Here is a 21,005-nt window from a genome sequence, read left to right as displayed (position 1 = left end):
GGCCGGCCCTGAGTGGGGCCCGCGGGACGCACGGGCTTCTCCCCCGCTCGCCTCGCAGGGTAGTAAACCAGCACCTGCGTGTCTCTGGAGGGGCTTCCGAAGAGCCCCTGGAAATCCTCTGTCGCACAGGGAAACAAAAGCTGTGCAGTCGGTTTGAAGCGCAGCCTGTTGGCCTCTTGGTCTTTGAACATAAAGTGAGCATATGCTGGTGACAAGCCCAAGCTGTGGTCGAGGAGCAGAACTTTTATCACAATAAAGTCTTGTGTTGATTAAAACCGGCCCATGTGAGGTTATTTTGGAAAGTTATGAATAATGCTTCAGGTGTTTGGGCTCGCTTTCCTCTTTGTGCTGGGTGGGATCGGCGTTATCTGTGTTCATGCTGTGGAATACTTTGAGGAGAAAACAGCTGGTGCTTGTCTGTTATGCAAATAATTAAACTCTTGCTGTAGCCATCGTTTCACATTTAAAACTTGGCTGATGGTATAAGTAAGAAAATCAAGTGTATATATCAAGTATATGTAGTAGAATACTATATATAGTGCATATAGTATCAAGTATATCCAGTAGAACCACCAGGATTTTTTGTGTGGTCTGGGTGCGCAGTTGACAGAATGTGATTTTTATTTATTTATTTTAGACAAGGCAGGACCTCTTCTAGCAACACGTTTGACATGTTGACTCCTTTTTGCTTTTTCACAATTTCTTGGTAAAAGTGGAATGTCGATGCAGGGTAGTTCTGGATATTTCTAGTCCTGGGAAATGGCAGTATCACTGTCACTGTAGGAACCATAGGCATTAAGGTTATTTCACTGAAGGTTCCAGTCTTTTTTTCGAAGTATTTTTATTTTTAAGGTTTGGAATTACAGTGCAAGTAGGCATGTATGTGTTCTAGGCCTTGGCTTTTTGGAAGTTTTTCCTATGTCAGAAGTCATGCATGTTAAAAGTTGGTAGAGAGTTTTGTGCGAACTTGAGTGTCCATATCCGTGTAAAGCTTGTTGTAGGACTTGAGCCTTTATGGAATATCAAGCCAAATTGTTTTTCATTCATCTTGTGACTTATTATAGCCTAGGTTACACAATTAGTTAAACATTAGCACTTTGTTCCAGAAAAATAATATATTTAAAGCTAAACGTACACAAAAATGTTAGTATCTTTACAGAAAACTCTTGCTATTATTGGATCCTAGCTCTTTAAGATCAGCTTTTTAAGTTAAAAGAAGAATTTTCTCCTTTGCCCAAATAGATCAGACTGTAAAGTTCTGATTCTTAAGTAAATTCTCGGGTTTTTTTTTTTTTCTTCAGGCTGAAGACCATATGGCATCAGAACCAAGGATTAAAAAACTGGAACCAGTACTTTTGCCAGGTAGGCATAAATCAGGAATTTGACAGATAGCTCAACAAGGATAAACTTAAGCCTTTAGTTTATTACAATAGAATTGGTAAAATGTTTTACTGTGATTATTGATTTAATCTTAGTGTGCTCCTTGAGGGAATATAACTTGTGAGTAGGAAAGTGCAATGATATTTGTGCCTGAGGAAAATTGTTCTAATCTGCCTGAAATACTAAATAAATACATAGGCAATTTCGCCTGTGTAATGCTTTAATATGTGTAGAATAATGTCTTGGGTTTATTGCGAGTATTTGAAATGAAACCATTGTAAGTTTTGTAACATTTATGACACCTTTTGGAAGACTACTAATAATTATATTTTTGTCAGATAGTCAGACCTTTACCTGTGTGCGGAACCCACTACCATAGCATGTATTGGAGTCTTCTTTTATTTTAAAGGAAAATATTAATAGAATTTCCAGTAGGTAGGTATGACTGACTTCTGTATTGGAAAAATTTTAATACCATCTTTGTTCATTTACTCTTATTGAATGTGCAGCTGTTATGTAATTTTGGAATTTGTAAGTGTCTTTAAACCTATGCAGAATAACCTTTTCAGTGTGTGGATGAGAAAAGCAATGTTTTTATTATCGTTCATAATTACATATTTATAAAAACGTAGGATATTCATGACTTCATATTTTAAGTAAGAAATAATCTTTCGTAAATGACATTTTGATCAATGAAGATTTCTAAAAGCCTTTTTCAGATATCAAAGGAACCATCTACTATTCTCAAGATTACTTTCATTGCAAACTATACATCACAGTAATAAATTTGGCTTGCTGTTTCTAAGGGTAACTTTGAGTTTAAAACAATAGTATGCTGCATTTTTTTCTTAGCATTCATTATATGTTAACAAACATGAATTTTCACACACGTACTAATGTGGGAATCTATTGCTATCATGTCGTCTAAGTTGATAAAACATGTTAACTTTCAAAGCGATCAATAGAATAAACAAGTTACTCTTGAAATATTATTTCTGTCACTGCTTCATATGGGACTGTTGTTAATTAAGCAGTACTAATTGAAATGTGATATGGTCCAGTGAGGTACCTTAAGCTTAAGAGGCTGAAATACTGTGGAAGAGGTTCAACTGAAACAGTAAATAACAACTGACTGATAGTCTTCATGAAACAAAATAATACAGATTTTGCTTGAGGCATAAATACTTTAAAATACATTGCTAAGATTGCTCAGTATTTGAAATACAGTTATATTTTCATGCTTGCAAAACTTCTGCTTACCACTTGGCATTTTACTGGTTATATTGCAGTTGATATTCATCCAAGGTCTTTGACTCACAAGGAAGTGACTGCATGTTCTTCTCTGAGACATTCCACAGAAAATGCAAGGCAGTACGAGATTGCTTTTCTCAAAATGTAACACATCTTGCCTTTGCTGTGGGACACGTGCATGAGCAGTTATAGAAAACAACTTCTGTACAGTAACTTTTTGCAGTGTGGTTAATTCTTTATTTGTGAAACTCCGATGTCACTTAAAATGATGCTGACTGCGTTTGTTTTTCTCAACTGGCTTATATTTATCCCATGTTTGCATCATTTCCCTTGTCTGCACTATCTTTGAAATCGCATTTGATGGGACATTTTGTAGTAAGTTGCCCCAGGTTATGTAGAAACCAATTGAATGAGTATGACTCACCATAGAATTAAAATTTCTACTTCCATATCATTTTAAGGTGCTATTTTGAATTATTTAGTAATAAAATTCACTGCTCTGTACAGCCACAGAGTAGCTCTGACAATCTTTTCATTTTTGTGAGCATCAGTCTGTATGAGGATGGGGGGGAATTTAGAAGTGACTCTTTTAAAATTACTTAAATGAAACTCTTCTTCTTTAAAGTTAAGCATCAGCCTAAACACTTTTTTTTTGTTTCTGTCATCAAATGGTGCAGTAGAAAAGTGTATAAGGAAGTACACATTGTACTGTTGGATAGACTGGCTTTTTGTCATAACCCAAGTTTCTGGCCAAATTCCAACTCATTTAATTACATTAAGGCTGACTTCTACTGCCTTGCAAGTACAGTTTGAGTATGGTATTCCTAATATCCTATCCTTAATAGTTGTGTGAAATTGCTTTTGCTCTCAGGAACAGAGTTAAACCTGAGTGGCTGAATGTTTATTATGCTGCTTTAATTGATGGAGTTTTTAAGGAGTTATTTTGGAAGTAAATTATATTAGCACAAGCAGTTACTAGCTTTTGTAATCTTCGAAAACTGCAAATAGTTGTATTAAGCTTTTGATTCCTAAAACATAGTCACTTTGAGACAGTAGCTTACTAAAAATTGAAATTCCAAAGTCGCTAAATACCCTACTGTCTAACTTGTATTTCTGTGCAGTGGAGGTTAGGAGAGGGAGTTCCAGACATGGAAATAATGAGTCAGGTTACAAAATGAGAAGGTTTTTATTTAAAAAAAGAAAAAAAATTGGAATTTACATTGGAATCAACTTTTCACCTGTAGAGTTTGTTTTTAAAGTTTTCTCTGGTGCCCGGAGGAATAGAGATGCATGTCTTCAGCTTTTGGAACAAAAGCCTGCATTCTCATGGAACTGTGTGCCCTGAGGAGGGTGGTATATTAGGAAAAGCAACAAACATCATTTAAAGCAAGTGAAAACCTTGGCTGTAAGTGGCAACACTGATACTGCAGTAGGGAAAAGCAAATAATTTTATAGAATTTGGTATAATTTCATTCCAAAACACATGATGTAGGTTTAAGATGGAGTTATAAAAATGTTTTCTTTTTCTTTCTGCAGTTCTGTTCTCCTAGTGTAGCTCTGATCAAGAGTTTTTGCAGAGTTAGTTGAAGAGTTGGCCTGTGTAACAGTTTCACTTTTTTCCCTTTGTTTGCATAGCTTGTTTTATAAGCATGTCAAAGAGGAAAAATAGAGAAATAGCAGATAGTCTACCAGTCAGTCTGTTAAAGTGCCTTGCCTGGCTAGTAGGAAATTCGCTTCTGTACTTTAGGGGAGAAGGAAGTTAAAGTTGTTAAACTTGAAGGTATGTTTTGTTCTGGTAATCAACTGTAGCCTGTTTTCCACAACAATGTCTGTAGCATTTTTGAGACATCAACTTAAGCATTCAAAAAAATTGTACAACATAACTGGAATGTAATGCAGTGTGTGTTTTCATGATTTGAATGGCAAAGCAGTGTGCAGAGAGGTGCAATAAGTGGATGGATAATGAACCAGTCCAGTGTCTGCACCGTAAGCAGTGCTGCACCGTGGTATAGGCAAGCTCAGGCGAAAAGGTCCTCACTGTTGCTTACACAGGATGTTCTGCAGGAGATTATGTAACTAATGGAACATCTGATTAAGTGTGAGAAAAGGATTGTTCCTCCTGAATCTCAATACCCACTTGTAGTAATTATTTTAAAGTGTTGCTCAGAATACTAATTTGCTAGTAGATTAAGTTAGTACTTGTTACCTGTAAGTTTTTACAAAACAGCTAGAAAAGGCTTAGTTGTTTTTGTTTTCACAAGTTTATACAGTAAAATTATAGAAGTAAACTGAACTAGAATATTTTTTTATCTTTAAGACTTGCTCATGTTAAGGCATGTTAAAGGAATATTGGTGGTGAGCTGTTGTTGCAAAGTAGTTATTCATAGTCTCTTGTGTCTGCACCATGTTTCATGGTCAGATCGTAGAAGTCCATGTCAGTGCCATCATTGGTGTGTGATCACACCCGTGGTGGGTTTATAAACAGGTCATAAGTACGGCTGGACTGGGTCAGATGTCACCTCTTGCTGACGGTGGCTGCCAGCAGGCATGTAGAAAGAACAGGACTCCCAGCTGCTTGTTCTGCCCTTCCTGCTTCCTTCAATGTGTGGCATGAGGACTTTCCTCTTCGAGTAACGTAATGGGGAGATCCAAATGAGGAGTTAGAACATCATAGGGCCAGTGCTATCATACTTAATTCCTCTTGCTAGATTTTTCTTACGTGAATTTATCCAATTGCTTTCTATAGTGATGTAAACTTCTCTCACCCACAGCTTCATCTGGTAAGGAGTTCAGCAATTCAGTTATATGCTGTTACCAACTGCCTTTATTTGTTTGTTCTGAACTTATCACCATCTAGTTTCTTTGGATAAATCCTAGTTCTTGTATGATGCAGCAAACATCAAGCCGTATTCCCCCATTCCATGTGATTTGTGATTTTCAGACTTGTGTCATATGTCCCCCCTGTTTTGCTTCCCTCTAGCTTCGTTGTCTTAGTTGGTCCTAAGAAGGAAGCTTTCCATATCTTTAATCATCCTTCCGATTACCTCTGAACATTTTCCAGTTGTGCTGTGTTCTTGTTGAGATGGAATTACGTATCGTGTTCAAGATATTTTTGGCTTTTATCTAATAATGCCAATGTAATTGGCTTTACCATCTGCTTTTTGGTTTTGGTTTGGTTTTTTTGTATACATGTGCCCTTAGATAGGCGACTGACTGTAGAAATTTAGTTGTGGGAGGTTTTTAAGACTCTATCATGGAAAGTTTTAATCTTTTAGAAGTGTCTGATTCTCTCACAAGTTAGCTCCCAGATCTTTTTCTATTATTTTTCCTGCCTTCTGCAAATCCTTAGTACATTAAGTCCTATGTTCCAGCACAGCTGCAACACATGTTGTGATAGGAGAAGAAAAGTACACCTTTTTGGTGAGGCACCCTTGTGTGTTAGTACCCCAGCTATGTTCACTCCTGACTGCTTTGCACCCCTCTCTTGTCGTTTTAATTTGGTTTGTGGTGTCCCAGGGCTGGAGGACAGAGGTTGTGGTGTTGCAGATGCCAGCACTATGGCGGAGGGGGGAGGGGAGTAAGAAATAGGGGCCAGGTTAAGGTTAGTGAGGTTAATGCGTAACCCCAGAGATTTGTCAGGTCTGCCTTTCTTGTGTATTAGGAGTCATTTTGGTTTAACACTCGAAGGGGAAACTGGGTTTGTTTAACTGGTTGGTAGAAGTAGTAATGTATGTTTCTGGGATGAGTTGTTGATACTCAAGTAGGTATTGCTTGATCTGTTAAGGATGTTCATCTGTTGATGGTGATTAGCGATAGCCTATCAATGCTGATAACAACTGAATAGAACTTGTATGAAGTCAACTTGTATGAAGTCAGTTTCTGATTGTTTCCAAAGCATATTCAGTTGTTGACTCTCATTTTCAGTGTTGTGGTGTGCTAGCCAAGGCTCTCTTACTCATTGCGCAGCTGATTAAGTCATCATACTGCAGAGTTAGGGTTTTTTCCCTGCATCAAGTTTCTTATTTGAAATTGAAATGTTACTGTAAAAGTTTGTTTGTTTTTAAAATTAGCCTGTGATATTAGACAAGTGAAATAGCTTTGTAATTTCAACTAGTTTTGAGGACTCAGTGTCATACAAGAGCATGAAATTATTTTCAGCATTTCAGAATGGCCAGATTAGAAAATCAGAATGGCAATTTGGAAAGTAATACAATCCCCTAAAGCTTTTCTAAAGTAGAATTTTTTTTTGTCTACACCAAGAAGGTTACTGAAAGTTATATTTAAATAAATTGTGAGTTTCAAATTCTAGATTTAAAATCTGAAACAGCAGCTTTCTGCAAACTTGTCTTTCATACTGCAAGAAGTTCAAAAATGAACCAAGCATTTGACTTATATTTAGAATAAATGAGGCATCACTTACAGTAAGTATATAGTGAATACTCTTTTCTATTATAGCTTTTTTTGTTTGTTTGACTCAAAGTAAATTTTCAGGCATGCTTTGGGTTCAGTTAACTGCTTGTTTTGTTTTTGGTTTTGCTTTTTTTAAGTATTGGCATGATATAAGTACTACCAAGGCAGTCTGCATGTGGATTCTTAAGTCCAGATACAGTCTCACAAGTGGATTTTACTGGATGGCATCAGTTTGTTCTGCCTTCTTTGTTATGAATACATAGAGGGCATTTCTTAAAGTTTCTGACTAGTAATGTATTTTAAGTATTTGTAAATATCTACAGAAATACTTTCCTATTTGCAACAGATTAGCTGTAGGGCAATATGGAAATCATTCTTTAAAGGTAGAAGGATGAATATGCTTTAAAATAAAATATTTTAATGTTTCTGCATATGCATTCTGCAAAACGGTTCCAAAGTAATTGGTTCCTGCCCACTCTGTCCTACCTATATTTAGTGCCACAAATCGTTAAAGTCCAGAAAGGGGATAAAATGTTAGTGTAGATTCTGAATTGTCAGCTGACCAAACTACTGGGGTTTTATCTCCTGGCAATTGTATTTGCTTCCAATGAAGTAAGTCTTCGGTGAACTAATTTCTAAGGAACATGTGTTTCTGTACTGATTTATTTATTAAGCCAAACTTGGTTTAATAAGTAATACCTTAATACCTTAGTAATTTAAGCTAGACCCAGTAATATATTACAAGTTCAGAGCAGCATCTGTAACTTTTATTGATGACATAAAATAACAGGCTGAAAACCACAGTCCTCTCAAATTGTTACTGATTATATTGTTTAGGCAAAGTCAGGCTTTGGGAATCTGTAGTTTATGTAGCCAGACTAAAAATATGCAAAACACAAAACACTCTCCCTCTTCACTGGCTTGTCTGTGTTGTTCAAGTTAGAGAATTCTGACCAAATCATTGCTAAAACTTTTTTTGGGGAGTTTTGGTGATAGGGTTATTCTAATTTGGCCTAAAAATACATGCTGATGCCCAGAGGAGCTGTTTATTATTCCATTTTTCTCATCACAGGTATGTGTGCCTATTAGCTACATGGTGCTGACACTTTTTTGTGCAACCAAAGAACAAGCCAGATCAGAGAGCTAATTCAGGTGAAATCAGGACTGACAAAAAAAGAAGAAGAATACATGGTTAGAATTATTTTCAACTGGATCAATTCTTTGATGTGACTAACAAAGTCTTTCACAAATGGCAGTGCCAGCACAAGGGTTGAGGTGGGAATGAATGTTGACTATGGAACTGTTTCCATTTTAGGAGTAATACAAGTTGCTGGATTAAAGCAACTCTGTAAGCATCATCAGCTGCAATACTTTGTTTTGGATCTAGTTGCTAATGAGAGCCTTGCTCATCATGGATATTCCTTTCTTGCCATGTGAACTCCTGTTGGTTGCCTGCTCTATGTTCTTGTGTCCTTCACTGCGTTTTTGGGGTGTGGGGAAAGCTTTTGTGGAGCATCCCAGATGAAAAAGCAGAAAAGCAATTATCTTTTCAGATCCCTCCTGTGGTCAGTTTCTTTTGCAAGGTTCACAAAGATTAGCCATTATTGGACAAATACTGATTTTAATCTTGTTACTGTGCATGGGAAAAGAATAGTTGTTCTTTGAAGACTTTTACCAAGAAGTTTTTTACTTTTCTTTCTGCTTTTTTCCTTACTGAGCATTTCTAAAATCTAGCTAAGTTCTTGTCATGCTCTTTCTCTTTTTCTGTTCATTAGCACACTAGAGAAACTGTACAATATTCATATATGATATTTTAATAACAATTTTTCTAATCAGATTGATAAAACCAGCTCTTTTGGTACTGTGCATTTAAAACGCAATGCTTAGAGTTGTTTTTTTACAGATATCCCAAGTTCTTCTATTAAAAACTAATGCAAGTAGAGTATATCCAAATTGTTTTTCATTCCCCAATAATCACAGTATTGAGCTGTCCTTTTGGAACAACATTTTTACTTTGTTTTTTTTTTTTGCTTTCTGCAGATGTACAAGATGTAAATTAAATGTAGTCTATTTTTTAACTAATTGTGAAAGTGTTGGAAAATAGTGGGGGGGGGAAAGATGGGTGATATCTACACTACTGTGCAGCTTTTTTATCTTCACATACCTTAAATCCTTAAATACATTGTAAGAGCTCATGAAAGTCAGAAAAGATATAAAAGGCAATTATTTCATGAGCTTACAAATACTTTTTTCTTAAGTTTGGAAGTGGCTGAGCACACTGAACAGAAGATTCATTTAGAAGTGGATTAGAGATATTTCCATCTAAATGCTTGGTGCATACTAATAAACTCATACAATTTTGTTATTATGTCTACAAGAGAACAGCTAAGAAAAGGCAGCTAAATGGGTAAAGATGTTCTAGATTTCAGTTACTTATTAATGAAGTTTTTATCGGAAATTCTTACTCAGAAATTTACAGAAGTTAATTATTTGCCAATCATTTTGGAGCAGTTTTAGACTTAGATCTTTCTAAATACAAGTGAACTCATTAATGTGCATTTTTAATGGTTAAATGGCTACTTGAATTAACTTTAGCTTTTCTATTGTAAGCTTTTTAGACTTTCACATAACCAAGCTGTTTTTCTGTTGTCTTAATTGGGTATAATCACTATCACATTATAAATGAGGAACAGGGGTTTAGTTTCCTAAGTGTATTCAGGTGCTAGGTTTTTATGAATTTAGGTAGGAGTTATATGACTGCATAAAGTACTTAATACCCTCTATTGTCCTTATGTCTATTTGACCTTCAACATACACTAAACATATTCAGATTTTGATCTAGAACTTCAGTGCTCATTAAAGAAAGTTTATACTAATAAATTTATTCTTATGCCGCTAGTACAGGATTGAAAAAGTTCCCTTAGCAATGTGTAGGGTACCTGCAAACTTCCTGAGCCTGTAGGATTTGCATTGTTCATTTATGGAGTCTGATGTCAGCCATTCATTTCCTCTAGAAAGTATCAGGTTCTTTATGTGCTAGAAATACTCTGTGTTAGCATTTTAACATATGTATATATGCCTGTGCACATGTGCTGTGTCTCTCTCTGTATGTATCTATCATATGTATGTATGTGTGTGTATATATATACACAATACAGCATAAATATGTCATCTTGTAAACTGCTCAGTTACTTTATTTCATTGTGCAGCATTTTTGTATTCAGTCTGTATTGTTAGATTTGCTGAATACTGTTCAGTCTGTTTCACCTGCTACGTTAGTAAGGTTGTGGTCCTAGATGCTATTCAATCAACCTTCTTCCCTGAAAACTAAGGTTAAGAGATGCTGTTCTGCTATATTCCTTCTGTATTCATAGGCAGCAAAACTGTGCTAGAAGGTCTTTTGGATGGAAGGGTTTGGCAGCTGCTTCGGTGAGCAACTGAAAACCTGGAAATAACTTGAGGTCACTTTCTTTGTTGGCACGTTTCTTGAATTTTAAGCTAAGATAATATAGAATCTTAAAATAGCAAACATGAGAACTGGCTATATAGGTGAAAGAGGATTATTTATGCATCTCCTACTGCTATAAAGAATTCAGACCCTTGTCTCTAGAGAAAATACAGAAATTTCCAATTACAAGTTCTAATGCGGTGCTGATTCTAGCGGTTCTTGCTTAGTTTTTCAGATCTATCAAATTTACTTATTGTCCGATTGCCCTGTAATTGATAACAAATAGTGATAAAACTGACACAAAATACACAAAAAAGCTAAGAAAATTTTTTAGGTATTTTGTGTAATCTGCATGTGTGCAGGGTGATAGATTGAGAGTTCTGATAGTAAGTTACAAATTACTACCTTCATAAGATAAAAAACCAAAAAAATTAAACTTGATCCTGTGGGGCATGGCACCAAAAATTACAAAAATATTGTTCAGTAGTAGGCAAAATAGCGTAGAACATCCTTTATTTTAGGATGTTACTGATTAGGGATTGTGTTTTCAAATTTTGCAGAAATAAGTTGCCCTGAAGCCTAGACCAGAATCACTTAGTATGATTGCAGGCTGGGGAGACAAAACTGGTGGTGTCGCACAACAGCTGTGATACCTATTGATGACTTGTTCTGCTGATCACTGAATTCATAATTATTAGTCATGCCTCAGTTGTCTCCAATTCCCATGTGTGCATGCTCTGCTTTCTGAATTTTATTTGGATTGTAGTGGGTTATGCATTATGGTGCATTAGATATATACCATGAATTCTCTTAACATCCGAAATATGAAACAAATTGCATGTGCTTTTGGGAGATACAGCAAAATTTTTCTGAAATTCCAGAGTTTCTGAGGCTGTGTGTTAAGTGGAAGGTGTATTAGCTAGATAGATCCTGCAGTCTCTTGTGTTATTTTTGTGATTCATGTATTCAATGTAGAAATATTTTTATTAAAGATGATTAGGCTTTTTATATAAGGGTGGCAACCTGTAATTTTTCTTCTGGTTTCCTGTCAGAGTTTAAACAAACTGCTCTTGTCTCCTGAGATCATTCTTTGACTGTTCGAGTCACATGGAAGTGTTGACTGCTGTTCCGTGTCTGGAACAGCTTGTGACTGTTTACTGGAAAAAAGCAGCAGCTACATTGTAAAAATGTGCAGTGTAATATCTCCGAATAGCTCTGTTGTTGACACTTGTATAGAAGAATCACCTACTCAACTACAAATGCAAGAAGGGTTCATTGTGCAAGAGCAACACGTACTACTTACATTGTTTATCTACTTTCCTAAATTTGAGTTAAGTTTGAAAAGTTTGCATCTTTTTATATTGCTCATTATAGATGTTCAAATGAGGGATAAAAGCCGGGTCAATATAAAATTCCAAACCTGAATTTAAAAAAAAAGTCCAGTTTCTAGAGGCTTTTGAAAACTGCATCTATTAAATTTGCATTGCAAACTTTCTCATGCTTCGCTGTAAATACTTAAACCCTGCAGCTGAAACCGGTATGCATGCACACTCTGTCTTACCACATTATAATACTCAGGTTCAAAACTGACAGTTCTGTGTAAGGGCTGTAAACTTGAGTGCAAAGGAGAAGCTAGGCCAAAAAATCCAGAATGTATTTGTGTTGGATGAAATGAGAATAAAATGCCCTAAAATAGGATTAGTATTAACATGTTGTAGTGTAGCCACACAGTTATGAGGAATGGAGGAGGGAAATAAAAAGGACTGGCTTTAGTAAAGAGAATGATGTAGCAGGTATGTTTTAAACTGTAGTAGATTCAATTTGAAGACGTTTGCATGGATCTCTTATTTCTCTACTGTTTTGTAGCATCAAAGACATGAAGTACTGAAATAGTGTGGTAATAGTAATTTGTGCTTTTAGCAAGAGTGTCTCCTGTGTGGTACTGAAAAATACTACACTTGAAAACAGATAAGAGAATGTTATATGGGAAAAAAAAAACCTATGGAAGTTGCACTTCATTTCATGGTGTATTTGGCTCTCCATATCTTTATTGGAAATGCAGTGATATGCTGGAGGTACTGAGAGGGGGAAGAAGAAAAAATATTTAGGTTTAGAACAACTGGCTTTGTGGAGAGGTGAAGCTTCAAAGGCAGAGAAATCGACATTGCAGAGTTGAAGATTAAACTGTGAATTGCTTTAATATACAGTTTGGGCTTTTGCACTTATTTAAGTAAATAGCGTATTAGAAAAAATGCTGGGCATTAAGAAGTTTCAGGCCAGACTCTGCTAAAAGTATTGAAACATTTTCATTAGTGTTTAACAGAAGTAGGGGTTGTCATTCTCATATACCTCATTATAAGACATTGTTTTCAGTTGCTGTGGACTTGGCTGAACTTTAACTATTTGTACTGAAGCTGTCAGAATCAGATTTTTTTTTTTTCAAATTCAAAAGCTTATTTAACCACAGTTTAATAATGTTTGAGAAAAGACTTTAAAGCTCCAGCACATCTATCTATAGAGCATTATCACAATTCTTGCTGCTTCTGGCATAGATTATGCATGTATATGATAACCGCAGGTCAATGAAACTTGTCCCCTTACATGTTCAGATGGTCCCAGAATACTCAATGTAATTCTGCCAGCTCAAGGCTATACAAAGTTAGTCCAAGAAATTTTTGTACCTGTTTATCACAACTGAATTAAAAGCAGGGACTCTGCTGCTGCTCTTAGTGACTTCCAGGCTGATGCCTAATCATATTTGGGGCAAGAGAGCTAGTAGGGCAGCTTAGCTAAATAGCTTAGGATGAGGAGCATGTACAGAGACTGTGTCTCAAGACTAGCAAAAGGTGCATTTCCACTCAAGCGTTTGGAATGCTAAAGACTCTTCTTTGAATGTATGGTTACTTGGGTGCAGTGAATACTACCTGAGGAAAATACCTTCTCTGGATCAGGAGACAGATGGGAGATTTATTTGAAGCTATATCCATATTCATTGGGCATACAGATAACTGATTACTGCCATTATAGTCACCCAAAGAACTCAGTGTTTTCTGAGCGTAGGACGCTCTGAGATGACTTTTTGGGCAACTGGGACTAAATATGCCCAACCTATTACGAGCAAATTAGGCTTGAGCAATCTTTAGTCCTTAGTCTTCTTTAAACAAAAACCTACAGCTAGCATAAAATTACACTTTTCTTGAACACACTTCCACTCCCACACTCCTTATGATAGACAGCAGCAGAAGGAGGTGGTTGATCTGATGACAGAAGTGAAAGCCCTATACAAGAGCAAAATAAACGACCAAGTTCATTTCCTGAAGTAAGAATGAAATTACTATTTAGCTTTCAGAAACCAGTGTTGTGGAACTAAAAAGTAACATTATGTGTAGCGATTTACTTTTTCTTTTTAAATGATCCTCAGTCTCACTTGCCTGCATGCTTTTTTATTTCATAGCTTATCCCAGATGAATTAGCATAATTTTTTTTTTTCTTCATTTGGATATTCTGTTTTGCAAAAGGAAATGCTTGGTCTCCTTCACTAGATGGTCATAATAGAAACTTTGAAATGGTGAGGAGTGTTTAATGTGTTTGTGTTCTGGTTTTTCTTTTATGAAATCACCTGAAAATCTGTTTATAAATGCAAAACTGGATGTCGACTGATTATTCTGAATTCATGAAGTTCATAGAACTCTCTAAAATATTCAACAATAGCCAGCTAATTTCAGTTTTCAAAATAAATACTAGTTGAAGTACATGAATGCATGCTTTTGTTTAAAGGACAGTGTTGTCCAAACCAATGAATTTTTAATAGTGAAGAATTACAGATTTTGATCTCTGGGTATAAGGAAAGTGGTGTGTGGGTTTTTTTGCTTTTAACTACTGCACAATATTTTGGAACAGGAGTTTTCTTTTTTCCCTGGAGTGGTGGTGTTAAACTCCAGGTTTACCCAGAAGAGGTGTATAACTTGAAACAGGTAAAGAGTTAGGGGCTTCTTGGCACTACTATTCCATAGTAGAATTCTTGTACCTACAAGATTTATATAGGCTTCTCATTTCCCCTCCCCTTTTTCTGTTTTAGGTGAAATTGTGGTAAATGAAGTAAATTTTGTAAGAAAATGCATCGCAACAGATACAAGTCAATATGACCTGTGGGGCAAATTGGTTTGCACTAACTTCAAGATTTCCTTTATTACGGATGACCCAATGCCACTACAGGTTTGTTATTACTCACATCGCTACATCATGACAACAAATGTGATAGATAAAATGGATTTAATTAGAATACAGTGAATCTTTCTCATATCTGATATAAATATGATGCCTTCTAAAACAAAGCAGGCTAAATAATGAGGTTCCACTGTCCTGTTCTGAATACGTTGCCATTCCATCCCTTCATTGAGAATATCAAAACAGAACAACTTTGGTATGGAAGTACAGCTGGCTTTTTTTACCTCTGTTTATGGAGGCTCATTGGGAAGTGGTTTTACGAAAGGCAAAGCAGGAATTGTATAAAAACATCTTCCTCCTTGAAGAAGATAATTGCAAATGTTCCTTTGACTATACAAGCGTCAGATCAGCAAAGCCTTTAATGCATCCAAGTTTCATTGGCTTTACTGACGGAGGACAAAGTAACCGTGAAATGGGCTTTCATTGTAGGTGAAGCAACAAGAAAAGGGGAGAAAGAAACCAAGCCTTTGTCAAAGCAGAACATGTCACATTCAAAACCTCGATCAGTTTTTCAACAGCACAGCATACAGTACTGTTTGGAAATCCAAGTTGTGAGCTGTATGTTATTTTCAGTAGAGTTTTCACTTTCATTTTGGGCTTTTAAAAGAAACACTCCATTAACTAGGCATGTGTAAAGCTCTGAAAGTAGATAGATGCTTATTCAGTAATGGTTAGTAAGTTTGACCAAAGCTACTTCAAAAAATTAATTTTTGACATGAAGTAGCTGTCAAAACTTAGTTTTTGAAAGCTGAATTAATATTTTTTCTTTCTATGGTTACAGTAATAGTTGGAGGTTTTTTATATCATATATGTATATTATTTTTTTTTTTTACACTTCAGATGGTATTGAATTTCTACCAGCAATTTTTGAGGCTAGTAAGTTCAGTACAAGTAGTGAGGTTATTTTGCATACTCCACTGGCGTTTCTAAACTGTTTGGTGTGCACTCACCAGCACAAGAGAGCTGTTTCCACAACTCTAATTGCCTGTGAATAGGCAAGGGTGGTACATGTCAGAAAAGTCTAGGCATGCCTGATTTTTATCATAGTTTCTTCTAAGTTGTGCTGTATGTCTGGTTGCAAACTGCAGAACTGCAATTAATGGCTATGAGTTCATGTGTTTCAGAAATTCCATTATAAAAACCTCCTCCTTGGTGAACATGATGTCCCACTAACATGCATTGAGCAGATTGTCACAGGTATGTCGAAAGTAGTTAAGTATGATGACAGGCTTTAAACTTACTATGTTCAAAACTGTTAACTGCTTGTTAGGTTGTGCAGAATTGTTGACGCTTGAGGTTTTATGTTAATCTGCCCTGATTTGAACAATTTGGTTTATTTAAAATTAGGATAAAAGTCTTAAAAGCCGAGTAAAACTTGAGGTGCCATGCAGGAGACTTATTTAGTTGGGTCTTTATATAGGTTTTAAATTTAACTACAATACTGAATCAATAGGTATTCTACGATAGACACCTGTTATAGCAGTACAACATTTTGTTAGCAACTTTTTTATATTTAAGCATCTAAATCTCTTCCATTTAAATACACTAGATTGCAAAAAGCACATTGTTTACACAATTTACACATAGCTGGGATATCCGACAGCATAAATGCTTGAGTTTTCAATCTTGTTTAATTCTTAGCAAGTTAATAGCTAGTGGTCCTCAAAAATCTACAAATGACAATAGAGATCTTAATCTGAAGAAATACCTTATAAAATACTTATTTTGTAGAACCAGTTTTTTATTTGGTGGATACTTTAGGCTAACCTGTTTGTTAAAAAGAATGTTTTTCATCTTGTAATTGAAGAATTTCATACAACTGATAATTTTTCAAATCTTGATTATGGCCTGGGCTGTCAAATACTTGGTTTTCTGACTGTAGGTAATTTAAGTCATTACTTGTAAGTTTTCAGTGCCCAAAGTTATCCAATAATCCATTTCCACTCTGGAAGCTGGTTGTAATCACTGTGAAAAGATTAATATATATTTGAGGAAGAACATTATGAAGAAATGCTTTTTTTTTTTTTTAAATGAAGAGGTGCTATTGACCTGTTATATGGTCTTGCAGTGGCCCGCATTTGTTGCCCCTTTTAAAAAATGCCAGGTAGAAGTGACAAAACAGTAGCCGTGTTGCAAATCTGTTAATGACAGTTTCATGTAGAGACATGTTTATAAATGGGGTGTTACAATCTTCTTATTTAACATCTCATACAAATGCACATATAATAAATTCTGCTAAATGGGGGGGAAAAGCCAGCCAGCCGTGAATAATTGTTCTATTAATTATGTCCTCTCTCACATGAAATGTGTTGTTCCTAAATGGGAGAGGACTACAGGTAGCTTTTATTTTGAAACTTGCGGGCTGACAGATTCTAGATTACTCTTTTGTGCATGTTTCCCCAAACTGTCAAATAGCCTGAACGTTTGCAGTTTTGTTAGAAGGGAACCCTTTCTGTTTAGCTTTTCCGTTGAGGTTTGAAGCTCTTTAGAGGGAGGAGGCAGTATTTCCTGCCACACACTTGAGGAGACTATTCTTTGTTCTTCTGTTATGCAGGTTTACCCTAAATTTAGTGAAGCATATGCTTTTATAGGAATTAAGGGGAGGTTTTCACCCATGCTGCAGAAGAGGTTGCTCGATGGTTGTTGTATGGAAGGTGAATAGCCAGAGGAGTCCTAAAAACGCTTGTCTTGAGTTCCCTGGAAGTACTTAAGTTTAAGCCAGAAGATACCTGCAACCAGGCAGCTATGTCAATTAATCACTCAACAGCTACGTGCCCCAGCTTTCCCAGTTACCACAAATAAAATCTCTGTGGCTTCTGTGATGCTTACTTTTTACAACTTAACTTTCTCTGTTTGAAAAGGAGATAACATAGGCCAAGACGCAGACTGTCTATGCAGGTCTAGATCAGCTGGCAATTTACTATACTTATATTCTTGAGTTTTATGTAAGAAATAAGGAGTTAATCTTAGTCTTAACTCCAGCACTTTTTTATACATCCAAGTAAAAAAAAAACTTTAAAGAAAAATCAGCATATATGCCAATTACTGTGCATCAGAAGGGCATTGGAGCATACACAATTAACTGCCTGGGACCAAAAATTGCTCTTGGGAATACTGCATGTTAATTCCTTGTTTGTGAAGTTGTTGTTGGACAAAAATAATCTGGGTATACAGGAAACAGTAACTCAGCTACTTGTTTGAAAGGAGATTGATCAACAGGAGGACCTATAGATTTCCTACCTCAACTGAACACTTGAAATATACTATTAAATGAAAAACTGCTGATAGCAGCATTACTGTATTTGTTTGAGCCAGTCTTGTGTTGTGTACTTACAAAACACAGTTCAGTAACTTTGTCTTTTCTTTACAGTGAATGACACCAAGAGGAAGCAGAAGGTCCTTGGTCCCAACCAAAAACTTAAATTTAATCCAACTGAATTAATAATTTATTGCAAAGACTTCCGTATTGTCAGATTTCGTTTTGATGAAGCGGGTCCTGAAAGTGCAAAAAAGGTATTATATCTTCTTATGAAATCTTGCCTTGTAGTCATTGTATGTAGCAACAGCTGGGCTAATAAGAACATTTTGGTTTACGTTTTGATAGAGAAGTAGGGGGGAAGAATTTTGCAAATTAATCACATTCTGTTACAGGAGAATATCTAGATTTTTAGAGTCAAAATTATTAGGTAAAAAATTTAACGTGATGTATTAACTGTTTCTTTTCATATAAGATAAAGCTGCATTTCTTGTCGTATCTGTTTACTTTTAAAAAGTACTAATTAAACAAATCATCATAAAGACTGGAATCGGAATACTGCATTGCAACTGTACAACAGATGTTTACATTTTTATGGAAAATGTTTGAAACTTTGATATGTTTTCTGAAAGCCATAAGCTTAATTTACCCATAGGTAAAGTATACTATCTTACATATACACTTATTTGCTTCACGCAGCAAGTTCTCCAGTGAGCTCTTGGAATGACTGGTTTGTCTAATCTACATAAAACTGTGTGCTCTTTCTCAACATTTTCTTAGAAAAGACTTGCATACCTCTTGACAAGAGGAATTACTTCTGTCTGTACATTCCTAGAAATTTCATTCCTTCCCCAGTTTTAACATTTGTTGTCACAAGTCTCAACAAAATCATTCAATGTTATTTAACCTGGTAAGGTCCAGATAAGTTTCTGCTAATCAGACATGGTTAGTCTCCATAACAACACGAGCTCACCAGCTTCCCTGTTCTGGATCGGTGCCATAGGTTATTTGAGTTACAGCTCCTCTGACCTCCATGGCACCACTTCGTCGCCAGGCGTGGCACAGCAATCGTTTCGTAAGGAATGACCCAGTTTGCTTACAAAGCTTAAGAATTCCCCTTCTCAGTAGGATAAAGTTTGAGCTTAGCCCTGTAAGTCCTAAGAACCATCTGCCCAGCCATAAGTCTGTTTGCCATTATCGGCTGAGTAACTGATGAACCAGTTCATCGCTTGTTCACCTCTTACCCTCTCATAGAGATCCATGGGCAGAAGCCCGGTAATGAAGCAGGCGGTTCTTTCCTTGCTACTTTTCTAGGTTCCTCCCTGCCTGCTGCCTTTGCTGTTTGTAACCTCACATGTTTGGAAAGCGGTCAATTCCCCTTTCACAGCTTCTCTGAAATCTCCCTGGAGCAGCCAGTCTACTGCAATATCTTTATAGCAACCGTTTCTAATTGATTGTCACAGCTAAGAAGAGTGATTAGCCTGGAGGAGGGCGGAAGAGAGCATAAATTCAGCATCTCATTAACACTTCCTGTGCTGCATTTACTTCTGCAAGAGCAAAAAGTGAAACCTTTTTATGTAGGCGCTTGCTTTATACATTTATAATTACATAGTCTAACGTGATTTCTCTTGATAGGAAGAACAGTTAGTTCTAGAGATCCAGAAGGATCTGAATCTGTGTGGTTATAAAGATAGTACTGGTGTTGACCAGAAGTGTAACAGTTGCCATTTTCAAATACCAGACTGTGCTCACTAGAGGAGTGGAAGAAAACTCGTACAATGGTAATATCAGCTGTGTGGCTACTATTGCAGTTTTGATGCATCAAGTAGGTTATTGCAACTTTGTGTGGGTGTATCACAGAAGCACACTTCTACTGAAGGGATATAAGGTTCTGTTAACCTACTCTAGTATTTCCATAATAACATTATTCTGCTAGCATTAAAATATAAGTATCTAAAACCATGAGGTCCTTAGATCAGGTTTCTTCAATCAGGATTTTGCTTAAATTATTTTGGGGTGCTGTGAACACAAGTAAAATGGTGTTACACAGCATATCAGATGGAGTTATTTTGTTCTTTCTGGCATTTAAATGGCATGCTAGCACCACACTCTTGAAAGATTTTATCTGGTTTCTGTTCCTGCCCTTCAAGTAGTACAAGGTTGTCCTGATTTTTAAAAACAAAGGAAGGTGGTCAGGCCTCCTTATAGTTCTGAAGGGCCTCCCTAATATATATTTACATCCAGCTATTTGTGCACGAAAATGTTGGTAGCTGTCTACTTGGAAATAATTGTGTGTGCATAACTTCCGTAGGGAGGACCAAGACTTAAAGTATAACTGAGTTCTGATGAGAGGGAATTCCTGTTCTTCTCTTCAGCTGAGTGTGCTAGCATTGTTTTCTGACTGAGAGAATGTTGTGGTAGAGAACTGACCATGGAGTCAGAGGTGCTGGATGGGAGGGGCCTGTGGAGTCCACCTTTCTCTTCAGAGTTCCCAGGATTAGATCAGGTTAGCTGTGGATTTGTCCAGTCGTATCTTGAAAACCACCAAGGATGGAGAGCCTTCTCTGTTGGTAACCTGTTCCAGTGCTGTATGTTTTTCCTGATTGAATGTCCCAAGATGAGTTTCTGGCTGCTGCCCACTATGTCATCTGGCATCTCATTATTGCACAGCTAAATGAGCCCAGTTTCTTCAGAAGATGTACTTCAGGACCATAGTCATCTTGGTAGCCCACGACTGGACCCTCTCCAGCTTCTCCTTCCTTTTAACCTGGGGGCCTAATCTCCAGTCATCTCTTTGAGAAAAATCAAAATAATTGTCAGCTATATTTTTTTTTCCTCGCAAATTTGCTTATGCTCATTTTGGAGCTAGATATGAAGACGTCCTGAGTAAAAAATTAACTGGATAAATTGTGCTTATGTGTTTTATGAAGGTTTTCTAGGGTGCTTAGTATTGAGAAACTGCAGAACTCAGAATTTCTGTTGGAATCAGTGAATTGTGCAGGCTATAATTAAAATCATGTCTGAAGTATTTAT

At 36.4% G+C, this 21,005-nt stretch overlaps 1 protein-coding gene across 1 annotated transcript in view; it reads left to right on the top strand.

Moving 5' to 3' along the window:
- Positions 1-1,301: 1,301 nt before the first annotated feature.
- Positions 1,302-21,005, top strand: part of MTMR10 (myotubularin related protein 10) — a gene marked incomplete at its 5' end in the record, with an annotated part of 36,210 nt that continues 16,506 nt past the window's right edge. Inside the window, 4 exons of the mRNA XM_009581362.1 lie at positions 1,302-1,362; positions 14,568-14,704; positions 15,841-15,913; positions 18,087-18,229. Of these exons, the coding sequence (XP_009579657.1) occupies positions 1,302-1,362; positions 14,568-14,704; positions 15,841-15,913; positions 18,087-18,229 (414 nt within the window). The remainder of the gene's footprint in view (positions 1,363-14,567; positions 14,705-15,840; positions 15,914-18,086; positions 18,230-21,005) is intronic.

The sequence above is a fragment of the Fulmarus glacialis genome, unplaced genomic scaffold, assembly GCF_000690835.1.
Source record: "Fulmarus glacialis isolate BGI_N327 unplaced genomic scaffold, ASM69083v1 scaffold44597, whole genome shotgun sequence".
NCBI lineage: Eukaryota > Metazoa > Chordata > Aves > Procellariiformes > Procellariidae > Fulmarus > Fulmarus glacialis.
Note: the sequence above shows the minus strand (reverse complement) of the source record. Positions and strands in the feature narration are given on the sequence as shown.